This window comes from Trichosurus vulpecula, chromosome 2 (genome assembly GCF_011100635.1).
Source record: "Trichosurus vulpecula isolate mTriVul1 chromosome 2, mTriVul1.pri, whole genome shotgun sequence".
NCBI classification, from domain to species: domain Eukaryota; kingdom Metazoa; phylum Chordata; class Mammalia; order Diprotodontia; family Phalangeridae; genus Trichosurus; species Trichosurus vulpecula.
In genome coordinates, this window is record NC_050574.1 from 209,647,822 (window position 1) to 209,664,295 (window position 16,474).

The 16,474-nt window shown below is 36.2% G+C and overlaps 1 protein-coding gene across 10 annotated transcripts in view; it reads left to right on the plus strand.

Moving 5' to 3' along the window:
• Positions 1 to 16,474, plus strand: part of PKP4 (plakophilin 4) — a 269,712-nt gene that overhangs the window by 163,927 nt on the left and 89,311 nt on the right. For 9 of the 10 annotated variants that reach the window (XM_036743248.1, XM_036743250.1, XM_036743254.1 and 6 more), the window contains one exon: positions 5,182 to 5,294. In XM_036743248.1, coding sequence (XP_036599143.1) covers positions 5,182 to 5,294 — 113 coding nt within the window. Of the gene's footprint in view, positions 1 to 4,295; positions 4,316 to 5,181; positions 5,295 to 16,474 lie in introns of those variants that run through there. The other variant, XM_036743253.1, reaches the window with a different exon arrangement.

The window sequence follows — 16,474 nt, forward strand, 5'->3', positions numbered from 1 at the left end:
TCTCCCCTTCCCCTTCTTGTCAAAGTAGTGCATTATGAGATGAGTGTGATTATAAGTATACATAGCACTGGTGATATATGCTTCATTGAATTTGCTTCTCCTTTGTTCTTTTCTGTCTTTTTTTTTTGTTAATTAATCAACTTATTTTTAGTTTTCAACATGCACTTCCGCAAGATTTTGAGTTCCAAATTTTCTCCCCATTTCTTCCCTCCCTCCATCCCAAGACAGCATGCATTCTGATTAACCCTTCTCCCAATCTGCCCTCCCTTTTATCAAACCCCACCCCTTCTCTTATCCCCTTCCCTTCTGGTTTCCTGTAGGGCAAGATAGATTTCTAGCCGCCTCACCTATATATCTTATTTCCAAGTTGCATGTAAAAACAATTTTTAACAGTTGTTTTTAAAACTGTGAGCTCCAAATTCTCTTCCTTTCTCCCTCCCCCCCCCACCACCCTCATTGAGAAGTCAAGTAATTTGATATAAGTTATACATGTGTACTCATGCAAAACACTTCTATAACTGTCATGTTGTGAAAGGCTAACTATATTTTCCTCTATCCTATCCTGCCCCCTACCCCCATTTATTCTATTCTCTCCTTCTATTTTACCCTCTGGCTCTAGAATATCAGGGCAGTTTTCCTTGATAATTTCTTGAAAGATGATGTCTAGGCTCTCTTTTTGATCGTGGCTTTCAGGCAGTCCTATAATTTTTAACTATTTCTCCTGGATGTGTTTTCCAGGTTATTTGTTTTTCCAATGAGATATTTCACGTTGTCTTCTATTTTTTCATTCTTTTGATTCTGTTTTGTGATTTCTTGAGTTCTCATAAAGTCATTAGCTCTTTTTGCTCCATTCTAATTTTTAAGGAATTATTTTCTTCTGTGAGCTTTTGGACCTCTTTTTACATTTGGCCAATTCTGCTTTTTAAGGCATTCTCCTCATTGGCTTTTTGAACCCTTTGTCATTTGGGTTAGTCTATATTTTAAGGTGTTATTTTCTTCAGTATTTTTTTTGGGTCTCCTTTAGCAAGCTGTCTGTTGACTTGTTTTTCATGATTTTCTTGGATCACTCTTATTTCTCTTCCCAATTTTTCCTCTCCTTCTCTTACTTGATTTTCAAATGCATTTTTGAGCTCTTCCACAGCCTGCAACCAATTCAGTGTTTTCTTGGAGGCTTTTGATGTAGGATCTTTGATTTTGTTGTCTTCTTCTGGTTGTATGTTTTGATCTTTTTTGTCAACAAAGTACAATTCTATAGTCTGATTTTTTTTATGCTGTCTCCTCGTTTTCTCAGCCAATTACTTGACTTTTTAACTCTTTGTTAAGATAGAACTCTGCTTCCAGAGTGTGTGTGTGGGGGGGTCATGTCCCAAACTTCAGGGGTTTTGTGCAACTATTGTCAGAGATACTTCTAGGGGCCTGTAAATTTTCAGTTCTTCCAAGATGGTATGATCAAAGGAGAGATGTTTACTCCTTTCCTGGCCTCTGGCCCTAGCCTGTGAGTGACCACAAGCAGTCTTTTCTGCCTTGGAACTGTGAGGAGGATTTCTTCTGGACCACAGCTACAAACTCTGCCACACCAGCACTCCTCCTCACCCCAGGACTGCAACCCAGATCCAGGCAGGGCAAAGCAAGAGAATCCTACCTCAGAACCAGCAAAGACATCCCTGCAATCCCCTTCTGATCAGCTGCTTGATCCCCCCACCATCTGTGGATCAGGAGCTCTGGAAGCAATTGCCACTGCCACTGCCATCTCCACATCGCTGGGGCTGGGGTCCTGACCAAGCTCCTCTCTCACCCAGGTCCAGCAGACCTTTCCCACTCACCTTTCATGTTTTCTTTGACATTTGTGCATTTAGAAGTCTGGAAACTGCCACAGCTGCCAGTGATTCAGTCCCCTGAGGCCTACTCCAGCCCTGTCTGTGCTTGTACAGCCCACACTGGGCTGCACTCCTCTCCTGGCCTGGTGTAGTAGATCTTTCCTGTTGACCTTCCAGGTTGTCTTGGGCTAGAAATTTTTTTCACTCTGTCATTTTATGAGTTCTGCAGCTCTAGAATTTGTTTAGTCATTTTTTTAACAGGTATTTGTAGAGGCTGGGGGAAAGCTCAAGCAGTTTCCTGCTTTTGTTCCACCATCTTGGCTCCACCACCCCCCAACCCCCCATTCTTTTCTTCATTCCTTAGACACAATCACAAATTCTTACTCTCTCTCTCTCTCTCACTCTCTCTCTCTCTCTCTCTCTCTCTCTCTCTCTCTCTCTGGAAAAGGGAGAGGAGTATTTTAATGGACAAATAATTTCTTAGTTTTATCATGAAAATATTTTTATCTTGGAATTTCCCAGGTGTCCCAGGACCACATTTTGAGAACTGCTAATGTGAACACTTCATCCTTTTGTAGTCCCTTCCAGTTATTCGAACTACTTACTTTCTTTTATATTTCTCATGACTCTTTTGTTTGCATTTCATGTTTTCCTCCATTTTGGGCTTTTCATCAAGAATGCTCAGACGTCTTCTACTTGGTTAAAAATTCGTTTTCCCTCATTAGAAGTATATTCAGTTTTTCTTGCTCCTAAGATTATATATTTTGCCTCCAAGAATATTACATCACAAGCTCTCCTTTCCTTTATCAGTGGATGACTATCCAATTTTGTGTAATACTGATTATGGGTATTTTGGGAACTTGAACTCTCTCACTGCTTCTATCATTTTTCCTTTGTCCTGGGGTTCTGGATTTTTGCTATAATATTGCAGAGTTTTCATTACAGTTTCTTTCAGAAGTAGTTGATTAATTCTTTTTAACTCACCTCATTTCTTCCAGAAATTGTGGTTTATTTTGTGTCAAATTGTATTTTCATTTGAATCTTGGCTTATTGGTATTGTAGTGTTATTCTCTTCTAAATTTTTGTAGTGGGTATCCCTGGCTCTATAACAGCTCGTTATTGTGGGCAGCTTTTTTCCTTCTAATTCTTTCAGCCTTACTTCCAGTTTTGGGACTTTTTGTTAGGAACAGGTTTTGCACATTTCTCAGCAGAATGTTGGGGTTTTGTTTGGTCTTGACTTGTATTCTCTGGGCACCTCTTGCTACTTTGTCCAAGTACTAAGTACTATTTTGTTTAAGAACTTCAGGATCAGCTCAGAACAGAGACCTGCAAACCCTCAATATGCCCTGAAGCAGATCACTTTTCTCCTGGTCCAAGCTTTGCAAGCTGTAGTCCAGGGGTGGGGAACTTGCGGCCTTGAGGCCACACGTGGCCCTCAAGGTCCTCAAGTGTGACCCCTTGACTGAATCCAAACTTCACAGAACAAATCCTTCAGGACATTTGACTGTTGAAGTCTGGATTCAGTCAAAGGGCCGCACTTGAGGGCCTCAAGGCCACAGGTTCCCCACCCTTGCTCTGGAACATGATTTTGTTTCAGGTAACACAACTGTAAGCTTGTTCCAGATTGGAACTTCTTTGTACAGCTACTGGACTCATACTGTCAGCTTACTGGGAGCTTTTTTAGATCCCAGTGACAGAACTGCAGGCTTACCCTTGTTCTGAACTTCTTGCTTGGTTACTCAGCTTCAGTCTTCAAACTGGAGTGAGGGCTAAATTGGTGACTACATTCCCTGCCTCACACAAAATCAGCTGCCACTTGCTGTGTTCCTGTTCCTTACCCAGTACATGGATTCAGACATGGACCGTGCTCAGTCTGCCGTATGTCTTGACCTGGTACACAGCTTCAGGACCCAGGTTCAATTCAAGCTGAATCATAAAGCCTGGCTCCAGATACAGAGTGGCCTGTATAGTTGTTTAGTGGCATCTGTACCACTCCCTACTCAGTTTACAATTCAGATTTCCGTTCCTGATCGATCTTTGGACCCAGCTCCTTGTATAGGTATACAGATCACATGTTTTCCTGATGCATCTCTTCCCCAGGATTATAAGTACTACCTGACTTCTTCTGCTAACTTGTGTTAGAAAAATAACCCATTGTGGTTGTTTCTTGGATTTCTCAAATCAATATTTATTTTAAGACTCTTCTGTGATCTTTTTGGAATAATTGTGGAAGAGAGTTGGGACATACTGCTTTTTACCTCCTTTTTCAATCTGTTCTGGTCTCCATGTCATAATACTTTTAAGTAGATTTTAAAAATTGTTTCTGTGGTTAATATTCACTTGTTTACTGTCTTGAGTCACTGTGTCATTAGTGAGTGTCAGATTAAACTAGTTACAGTTTTTCATTTGCATTAATAGACAACGTGGCCCAACATGACATGAAGTTTTATTGAAGCTAATAGTTGTGGTTTAAAAAATTTGAAATATACATGATTCAGGTATTGTAAAGTATAGAAAATTTTTACAAACATTAAAGTTAACAATAAAAGCTGTATAAAGAAATGTAAAATGTTGTTTCCTAAAATATAATTTTATTTCTTTTTTCTGGTATTATAGAAATTGAGGGGAGCAATGTGATTAGCCAGTTTATCTTATGTTTTAAAAATAATTTAAAACACAACATCGTGGCTTAACTATTTACATTTCTTTACTCTCTTCTCTTAGCATAGTGTTACACATTACTACATTTTTTTTTAACATTACTACATTTTTGACAAAAATTGTGCTACTTATCTAGTAGAAAAAAATAAGGCATTCCCAAAGACTAGAAAAGTGACATTTTTTTCCTAGTACCTTGAAAGGTTTAAAGGATGTGTAAGATATAATGAAATGATTCTTGTCATTTTTGGAATCAGCAACTATAACTGAAATGTTTTTAATGTAGTCCTGGCATATAGTATAGCATCATTATAAATGGCTATCATTAAGAATTAAATGCTGCTCTGGTTTTTGGATGTCTGGTACAAACATTTTGTACAAATAAATTTGTAATGGATTAGGGAATTGTAGTAGAATTCAAGTTGGATGGAACTGTCAACAAAAAATAAGGACAATTAATGATGAGAACACCTTTGTTTACTATACCTAAACAGTGTTTGCTATGCCTAGCCCTTAAAGTTTAAAAAGAGTGACAGATTAGTATTTTTTCCATGCAATTCACAAGAAGAAAGTAAATTTTTCTATACAGGCAAAACTAACATTATAATATTGATTTGTTATTTTATTCTCTGTGGCATATATTCATTCATAACTTTGAGTAGCTAATCCTAGACACCTCATGTGTGTTTATTTTCTTAAATTATAGGAGCTTCAGTTTCAACGACTCACCAGAGAGCTGGAAGTGGAGAGACAAATTGTTGCCAGTCAGCTAGAAAGATGTAGGCTTGGAGCAGAATCACCAAGCATTGCCAGCACAAGGTACAGATGTTGACAGCTGCATCTGCATGTATCCTGAAGTTAAATATTTTATTATTTTAGCATAAACATAAAAATGTTAACACCATTATTATTAACTTGCATTGCTGCATTTGATGTTTAGTAATGCTCATTCCTATCATAGAAAGGTCTAGTATTTTTGAAAAACTTGAATATTATTTGGGCTACTCAGATCTAAATGAAGTAGTAAAACATGTTGCAATGTCTTCATGGACTTGGCTTCTTGTATGTAGGTACAATATATTAATTTTTCTTGTGATTAAATAGTAATTGTTTGGTAAAGTGAATAATTGATCCATCATATTTGGAAGATATATTATTGGGGATTTTTATCCACAGGTGCTTCTTTTAACAAGATAAGTGTTACTTGACACCAGTTTTGAGAATTCAATAACCATTAATCAGGAACTCTTAATAAAGGTATACATCCTTCCATTTTTTTCAAAAACAATTGTGAACAAACTCACTCACATCAGTTCTTCCACTAAAGTGCCCCTCTCTTATCTCCTTCCTCACCACCACCATCACCTCTGTCAATGAAGTTACTTTTTTTCTACTTAGATTTCTCTAATTTTTTGCCTGGCCTTTAGCTTTGTTATTAATTTCACTCTCCCTTGTAATATAGCAATTTCTATATGTATCTTTCCCACATTTAAATTTTTAATTTCTTGAGAACAGGCTCGATGTCTAATTCATCTTTGTGTATCTAGCACTAACATAGTTCTTTGCGTAAATCAAGTTCTTAATTTTGAGTTTGCGCACATGTATATATGCACATATGTATAAAAATTCCACCTGAGGTATGGGAAAAGGAATAGGTAAAGACATAGAAGAAGGAAAACAGGAAAAGAAATGGGATGTAGAATATCCTAGCTATAAGAGAGAATATATGAAGATAACCAATGGCTGTCTGGAGGGCCCAGCAGAAGCATAACTTGGGGAGCCCCTCCCTTCTTCCGGTGCCTAGTTTCCACTGGGCACTACTTTGTGGCCAGGTGCTAATTCTCCCATTCTTACCTGAGTTAGTCCAAAACTCTACTTCATTCCAACTCTCAGGGTCATAACTCCTTTTCATAATAGCTACTAGTCAGGGAATACCTAACCTACCATTGCAATTCAAGGTCCCCTACCCCATACCATGAGTCCTGAAATTTTGCCTCTGTACCATTGGGCGTTGTTATCTCTATGCAGTTACATCCAGAGGACTTTGGGGACTTGTTATCTCCTGGAAAGTTGAACTCTCTTATATGTTTTCTACCCTAATTAGCATTTTGCCTTGCTTGCTTGCTTGCTTGCGATCTAATCCAACTCCTTCATTTCATAAATGAGGAAACGGGGGACTAGAGTAGTTAAGTGACTTGTTTGATATTCCATTGTTTCTATTTTGTATGTATTTTGCATTTATCTTTATATGGCTTATTTTCCTTCATCAAAACATAAGCTCCTTTAGGCAATAGACTGATTTTTATCTTCGTATCCTTACTTCCTAGTACAGTGCATGGCACATAACAGGCACTCAGTCAACGATTGTTGAATAGAGGGCCTTGAATACCTGAAAAATCAGTAATACATATCTGGATTTTCAGGAATTATCAGGTACTACCTCAACATGAAATCCTGCTTTAATGCTTCATTTTGGTATGAAAGTAACCTGCAGTTCTTAAAGATGACTATAAACAGCATAAGCTCACTGAGGGCCTGCCAGAGGTAGAAAGGATATGATTACAGCCCTCTCAATGAATTCTATTTCTAGGAAACAGTTCAAGTTTGAAGAGGCCCATCCCCCAAAAGTTAGCCATCAGATGATGCATTTCTCTGGTCACAGCAATTCATGAAATCACTCTAGAAGGGTTGCAGTATGTCTAAGAAGAGTTATGACACCTTTAAAGTTACAGATTCTTAAACTTTTGAAATTTAAGATACTGTCATTCAAAATATGTTAGTATACTTAATCTAAAATTCCAACACTGTATAAAATCCAAAATGCATTTATAATTATGGGGTGTTAAAAAGTAAATAGTAGATTATATTATGCAGAAAGTAATTTCTGTTAAAATTCATGAGCATAAATTTCTGATGTTCATTATGTAAAATCATTGTGCCTTTATGTGGAAAATAGGGAGCGAAGATAGATTACAATCCAAAGATTAGATGATCACTATAATGTCCCTTCTAATTCTTAGCAACCATCTAGTCCAACATGTACCTGAGCAAGAATCCCCTCCAGAACACAACTGAGTGGGGTGAGAGAGAAATCATTTACCTTCTCAGCCAGTTCATTCATCTTTTTGGATAGGTCTGGATGTCGAAATATATCCAGTCTTTTTTTTTCCCATGTGATAACTCTTTTAAAAAACCTGGAAATAGCATTTTTCCCTCTCCCAAGTTTTCTTTTCTCCATGCTACATTTCCCCTATTCCTTCCATTTATTGTTGTATGGTTTGAACTTAAGGCTTTTCACCATCCTCATTGCCCTACTCTGGAGACTCTGTATTATGAAAACTCATTCCTGTGAAAATTATTCATTCCCATATCTCCTACAGTGCTTTGTTTCCAGGTCACCTCAAAACTTATGATCATCACACTTCTCTATGACCTTTTGCTTCCCTTCTTTTAACAATATAAACTTACTGTGGATGAAGTAGAATATTTCCTGTACTTTACCTTTTCTACTTGATTGTAAGTCTTGGATATAAAAATGAGTCTTTAATGGGGTGACTTATTCAAAGCAGTGTTGTTTTCATAAATAATCTTAGACTGTTATGCTTTAGGAAAAGGTCTAGTAATAGTATAGAAGTTAAGCACCAAAAATATGTTATCAAAAGTATTCATTTGATTGTAAACATTTAGCAACAAACATTTTTAAAAAGTTTGAATATTTCATTTTTTTCCTTTTAAATTTACTTATTTATTTTTAGTTTACCGCTTTCAGTTTCTCAAGTTTTTGAGTTTCAAGTTTTCTCCCTCTTCTTCTCTTCCCCCTCCCCACCCAAGATGGCATGCAGTCTGATATAGGTTCTACATATACCTTCACACTAAACATATTTTCACAATAGTCAAGTGGTAAAGAATTATGACCAATGGAATAAACCATGAGAAAGAAGAAACAAAACAGAAACAAAAACAAAAAAGAGATGGCAAATAGTTTGCTTCAGTCTGCATTCAGACTCCATAATTGTTTCTCTGGATGCGAATCACTTATTCCATCACGAGTTTTTCGGAATTGTCTTAGAACTTTCCATTGCTGAGAAGAGCCTGGTCTATCAGAGTTAGTCATCACAGATACAGTGTGTCTATAATTGTGTATAATGTTTTCCTGGTTCTGCTCCTCTCACTCACCATCAGATCATATAAGTCTTTCCAGGTTATTTATTATGAAGTCCATCTGCTCCTCATTTCTTATAGCATAGTAGTATTCCATTACATTCATATACCACAACTTGTTTAGCCATTCCCCAATTGATGAGCATCCCCTTGATTTCCAATTCTTTGCCACCACAAAAAGAGCTGCTATAAATATTTTCGTACATACGGGTCCCTTTCCCACTTGTGTGAACTCTTTGGGATAAAGCCCTAGAAGTGGTATTGCTGGGTCACATTTTTATAGCCCTTTGTGCATAGTTCCAAATTGCTCTCCAGAATGGTTGGTTCAGTTCACAACTCCACCAACAAGGTATTATAGTGTTCCAATTTTCCCACATCCTCCCCAGTATTTATCATTTTCCAGTTTTGTCATATTAGCCAATCTAAGAGTTGTTTTGATTTGCATTTCTTTAATCAATAGTGATTTAGACATTTTTTTCATATGACTATAGATAGCTTTAATTTCTTCCTCTTAAAACTGCCTGTTCATATCCTTTGACCATTTATCAATTGGGAATGACTTGTATTCTTATAAATTTGACTTTGACTCAGTTCTCTGTATATTTTAGAAATGAGGCCTTTATCAGAGACACTGATTGTAAAAATTCTTTCCCAATTTTCTGCTTTCCCCCTAATCTTGGTTGCATTGGCTTTGTTTGTACAAAAACTTTTCAATTTAATGTAATCAAAACTACCCATTTTGCTTTTTGTAATGCTCTTTATCTCTTGTTTGGTCATATATTCTTCCCTTCTCCATAAGTCTGACAGGTAAACTATTCCTTGCTTTCCCAGATTGCTTATAGTATCAGCCTTTGTATCTAAATCGTGAACCCATTTTGACTTTATTTTGGTATGTGGTGTAAGATATTTGTCTATGTCCAGTTTCTGCCAAGGTGTGGACATTTTAAAAGGGCAAATTTTGACCTGTAGTTCTTCTCTCTAGATTAGAAATACCCCAGGATGCCTCTGTCTATAGGGGATTGAAAAACTATTCAAACAAGAATTCCAATTCCCTTCAGTTTTTTTTTAAAGTTAAATGTATCACTAATCAACAGCAATAGAGTGCTGTGGTCTCTAACTTGCTGTTTTACACATTAAATTAAATTTTAAGAAGAGAGTACATAGTTTTTCAATATTGGATCACTTTTTAATTTTGATTTACTGTTAAATTTAAATATATTGCATGTGTGTATGGGTGTTAATACATAATATAAACTTTACCAGAATTCAAAGAATCCTTTTACTATTGTCTAGTTTTCTAATTTTATCATATTGGTGAAAATTTCCAAGTTAACTATAAAATGTCAATAACATTTATTAACAAAATGTAGTATATACTGTCTAATCATCTTTGCATGTCATTTCCATTTTTACTTTATTGCCTACCAAATAGCTCAATAAAAATTATATACTGTATATATACTGTATACTCCATACAGCTAGGTGGCAGATTCCTGAGCTGTTTGACTTCGGAGTGTGGGTAGGACAGGATATTTTGGCTCATCAAATAATTGTCATTCATATATCATGCTTGGGTTTCTGCTTTCTTCACAAACTTTTTTTCATTTGATTTTCAACAAGCCTTGAGAAAGCTGGCTGCCTCCCTAAGGACAGTTTTTGTGTCCTGTGGCCTTAAGACAAATATATTTGAGAGTAATAGACTGGAGAATATCATGATAGGGAAAACAAGGAAGTTTTTTATTTGCATCTTAGAGATATCCACTTGAATTCTATCATTTCTCCAGCATCTGTCAGCTCCAGAGCTAGAACCTGAAGGCAGGGAGACATTTTGTATACCCTTTTACTTATTTCCTGTCAAATATTCCTGACTTTTGTAAAAGGAAATCTTCTTGTGAGTGGTGCTGTTGTTTGTACCCAGGAAGTTCCCTTTAGATTGAAGATATTATACCAAATAAATCTAGTTACTGAGTAGAAGAATTAGTAATTATGCTTTACCTAGGTACTGATATGAATCCTACTTCAGCCATTCAGGTGAAACATTTATTTTTACATTGAATAGTATTATGCATATATGTTATTGAACATATGCAAATGCCCATGTCTTTCATTCAAATTTTGGTTCAGCCCTATAAAGATAAATGTTTCAAGGAACTTTCCAGATACTGTTATTACATAGATGTTGTTATTGGTGACTTGGAAAAATCACCTTAGTTTTTATTTGATAATCAGAACGGTCAGTTCTGCTACATTTGTTTTGAAAATGTAAATTTATTTCCACCATGACTGATATATTAGGGAACATTTTTAACATAACACGAATTTTGAGTTTGCTTTTGCATGATTTCTTCCTCAAAAAACAGTGAGAATGCAGGACTCTTAAGCCCCACTTCACAATAACTCACAAGCTACAGCCTTTCAGATGCATGCTTCCACAAGCAAACTTCAGGTATTTGTCAAATTAAAGTGCCATGGTTGTTATATATGTCCTGGTGTAGTAGGAACTGTAAGCAGAGATGGGCCCACCACTTCTCCCTGCCCTGTCCCACCCCCCAAGAGTCCTGGAGTTGCATTCTGTCCTACTAGTTAATGTGGCCTGAGACTTCAGAAGGGACCACTATATTTCACAGTATTTATATATTTCTTAACTGTTTAACATGTATAAAACTGTACTGCCATTCTTATTAGATTCCTCTCTTATTTTAATGTGTCACTGACAAAGTTCTTGAGTATCATGCCACTAACTCCAGTTTTCCCATAAATTCTGTTGTTTTGTTTGCATAATTTCGCATCATGCCATGCTTTGGAGAAATGCACATGTCACATTATGGCGGAACTGACTGTACTTTAATGAACATTCGGAAAAATTTACTTCACAACTTATTTTCCTTGAAATATTTATCTTTTGACCTTCAATAAATGTAAATCAAGGTGAAAGTACAAAGTATAAACACTATATATTTTTTTTTCTGAGAACTTCAAAGAATTTCATGTGCTTTTCATTTATCATAACATCTCAACATAGCTAACTTCATTTAGTGGGAGGTGTAGTAGAAAGGGCATTAAACTTAGAAAATCAATGATATTCTCTTACCTTCATTTTTCTCAACTAAAAATGGATAAAATAATATTTATACCACTTTCTTTGCCACATTATTATAATAAAAATTCTTTCTAAATCTTTCAGTGCTATGTATTTATAAAAAATTATATTATAGTTGTGAAAAACCAAATCTATAAAATGCTAAAACAACTGTGAACATTGTGCGATAAATGATAAGTTCCACATCTAATTTGGAATTAACCTGTACTATTTAGAAATAATTTAATAAAAATTAAATTCAACTCGTGCAAAGCACTTGTAGTTGCTAGCGATACAAAAATGATAAAATGACAGTCTTTTACCTCAAGGAACTTACAGTTTCATCAGAAGATAAGTTATATGCTTAAATGTAATTCAAGTTAGACAAAAGTACATAGAGAGGTCAAACAGACAGTTATTAGAGATTGATGAGAAAAGAATCTTTTCAAGCTGGGGGATTCCATGAGACCTTTGAGTTAATAGCACCTGGACTGAATCTTAAAGCAGTGCAAGGTTTTTGACTGGCAGAAATAGGAAGTCAGTCAGTTTTGATGAGGTACTAGAATGACATAGGGAACAATTACATATAAAAACTCAGGTTTATGCAAATCTTCTTGGAGGAGGGGCAGGAACATATCTGTGCTTTCATTGGTTTGAGAAACTCTTCTTGAGAAACTCACCATTAATGCATACTTGAAAATATTCAGCGACCCAGGTTTTCCTTATTTGGATGCAGGGTTCTTTCTACTATGCCATGCTCATTCCTTCCTTCCTTCTCTCATTCTACCTTCCTTCTTCCTCCCTGGCTTCTTTTCTTTACCTTCCCATCTTTTATGCATATATATGTATGTGTGTGTATACAGCTATATACGTATGTGAATTAAATGGGAAAAAAGATATTCCAGTAGATGAAATTACTCATTCCTGATGGGATGGGAAAGGATAGAAGAAAAAAATATTGACGTCAATTATAATTTATACCAAAATTTAAGTGCTGTAAGTTGGTTGCCCTAATTAAGGAACGATTGAAGCTCAAAAGTAACTGCAGTTGGCAAACACTTGATATACTTACCAAATATAAAGTTATGACAGATAAAGGCAACTCCAGTTTAGAAAATCAACTTGTTTTTAAAATCTTTCAGTGAAGGATGATCAATGATTATGAGCAGAATCGTTTCATAATGCATAGAAAAGCAGTAGAGGGTACAACCAGTTTAAGGAAAACTTAGCAAGAGACACAAATAAGCAGTTATAATGAAAGAATTTATGTATGGAGGACTCTAAAATGAAGAATAATAAATACTTCCAAAGATTTTTCTGTCAAATTCTTTCATCATTAAGGACAGTGGAGCCACCACATTTAGTGTCTTAGCATCAGTCTTGCACGTGATCCTAGAGGGCAGGAATAAATGGCAACAAAGAGAACAAAGACATGAAACCATCCAGATTAGACCTCCTCTACATCGATGAGATGGCAAGGTTGAGTGCTGGAGTTAACATTTGGGAGAGCACTGATTCACAAGTTCTGTAAAGGGGAAGCTACTGAAGATTTTCACACTGTACACTTTGCCTTCTACCTATGATGTGGTTTTCCCCAGCTCCCATTCTTGTGCCATCTTCTCCTGATTGGTGACTGATCACATCTTGTTGGCCCTAGATCCACCTAGATCTGATTTCTGCCAAATATGCCACTCTCACTCTTTGGCCAGGTTTTTCTGATTTGTTCACCATATCTAACCAACCCCAGTCTTGCCATCTTGTACTCTAGCCATCTTTCTTCCGTGTTACCATGTGCGTATTGCCCTCTCTCCCTACACTTTTCTAACCCTTTCCCTAAAAACATAAATCATGCCAACACTATGATTCCTAGGAAGAGCATGTCATTCAATTGCCCTATGCTTCCACTTAACATAACTATGACTTCTCAAAGCAAAACACCCCTACCTAGTCACCACTCCCATATATGTTTTGGCTTCCTTAATTAGAATAAGTAAACTCCTTGAGGACAGATATGATCTTGTTTTTGTATTTGTGCCCCCAGTGCTTAGGACAATACCAGGTAAATAGTTTTTTTTTCCATTCATTGACTTACTCATCCTATGATTTATTGAAGCATATAGAGTATGCAAGATCCCACTGTGCTTATTTTTTTTTATGAAAAGCATTTGATTTGATAGAGCAAAATACCACCTTTATATGTTGTTCTTCATCAAGGCGTGTCTCAAGAATGTTTGGCATAGCCATTCACACAGGAAAAACCAAGTGTTTAAATAAGTTTATTGCTCAGTTTATGAGATATAGCTGGATGGGGAAACTATAACCTATAGTATGTGTATGTTTATTGGGGATAGGGGACAAAGGGAGGGAGGAAGCCAAACAAAGAGATGACAAGTTGGGCTTAAAATTAAACAGGAAGTGGAAAGTAGACTGCAGTGACCCCAAGCTTTTATTAGAAACAGAGGCCCACCCTTTTTTTAAACAGTATTATATGTAATTGAAAATACTCATCGCACAGGGCAATGGAGAGGTATTTGGTACAAACAAGCTGAAATATATAACAAAATAGGAACTTCAAAGAATGGCTATAACAAAAGATATCAGGAAAATTATATGATTGAAAAAAGAAAATGGACTGGTAACATGGTAGGGATGAAGGATAGATAGCAAGTAGACAGTCTGAATGATCCACTAGTACCATTGTAATGTCAGAAATAAACTAATAAGGGATAAAGCCTGTTGAATGGACCTCCTATGATCCCATGGTTCCCCTATGAAGAAAGTGGGAACAAAAGTGATAGAAGATCGGCATGGATGGTTTGTAATCCCTATAGTTTGAAGTACCATCCTAATTGTTGAGATCACAAATCCATTTGAGTATGTGTGTATTTGTTATGTGATTCTCAAAGCCTGAAGCTCGAGCATAGAAGACCTTGATCAACAGAGTAATCTGTAGATAACTTTGGAGCCATTGAAGGCTTTTGAGCAGGTAAATTGTGTCTTTCTTGTGCATTAAGAATATCACTCTGCCCATCATATGAAAAATATATTGTGTAGAGACTGGAAGCAAGTAAATGACTTCTTTGTGGACAGACTTCAAGCCAATTAGGTTACTATAACAGTCTAGGAGAGAGATATTAAGGAGAGCCTGAATTAAGATAGCAACAGCTAAGGACAATTTCAAAGGTTCATTTCTCTCTTCAGAATTCTTTACTTTGTTGGTTCCTATTGACAATGGTTGGGTTTGGTTTCCCACTTTTGTCCGTACTTTCCTTTGTATCATGATGTGACTGATCTTCATTGTGGACTCGATTGAGCCATGAACTATTTGATTTCCCCTCACCAACCATCACTGCAGTGTCTCTGATGGCCATTAAAATGTGCTCTCTAAGACAACTCCTTGGAAAAATATCCATTTTTAAAATGTAATTAAAAACAGCAAAAGGAAGCAGTGAAAAATGTATAGTCAATTCTTATCATTCACAGTAGTTATGTTCTATAAAGTTACTACAAACACTGAATTAGTTAATAGTAAACTATTGCTCCTAGAGGAAATACAAGGCTCAGTTCCTGTGAATCTGGCCACATTTACATTAGAACTTTCCAGGGCATCCACACATACATATGGGTGCCAGATTTCTTCTTCCTTTTCCTAGATGTACATATTGTTGATTCATTAACATTGAATTCACAGCCAACAGTACTGTAACTGATACCTGAATGAAGCTTATCTAACAAACATTTTCTCTATAAGGCATATCACAGTCTTCTTGTGTTTAGTTTAGGACTATGCTTGGGGGCCATTTTAAACAGAGAAATCACTAACCCTGATTTCACCAACAAAAATGCAAAAAAAAAAATGGCAATAAATAGACTGTGAAAAAGGCATTTGTTTACAGCAAGCTGTCTAACCTTAGGTTTTTATTGAAACAACAGACAATATGTTTTGATTTGCCATTTAAGTGAGGGCTCTTTGGTAGCTCAGCTTTGTTTACTAAAGCATTTATGTAAATTTCTATGCTTGTAGGTGGGCCGCATAAATCCCACTGCAGGCCACATGCAGCCCAAGGGCAGCATTTTGGAGAGCCTTGGTTTACCATATGAGAGCTGAAACAAGAAAACAGTTTCCCCATTTTGCACATGTTTGTGAGTAACTATGAAAGCACCACTAGTATTAATTTAGCATTACAGATAAATTTTAACCAGTAGGTGAATTCACAAATACAGAATTCACAAATAATCAGGATCTACTGTATATGCCAAAAAATCTGGCATTTAGCTGACAGAGAACTAAAGATGGGCAAAACATCTCAATCCTGTTAAATCTAGTCAAAGTAAAGCATTCAGAATTAAATTCTGAATTCTGCCAGTAGAAATACCATTGCTGTCACAAAATAAAACAGATATAAATTATCGATTGTCCCAGCTAATTTGCACAGCACTGTATCTCTTAGGCTCCACGCTGAGCACTAGGGATACAGAAACTGTAAAGAAGTAGTCTCAGCTTTCAAGAAGCCTGCATTCTATCAGGAGAGAAAACATTTATATAAATGTGTTTGTGTATATACATATGTATGTTATATGTAATATATATACATATTGTGTATATGTGTATAACATTGTGTGTAAATATGAGTATATGCATATATTCACATAAATGTATACACATTTATTTGTGTGTACTTCACCCCTGTGTGCTTCTGTCACTAGGTTAACTCAGAATGCTTGACCTTGACTAGATGAATATATGTATGTGAGGTTG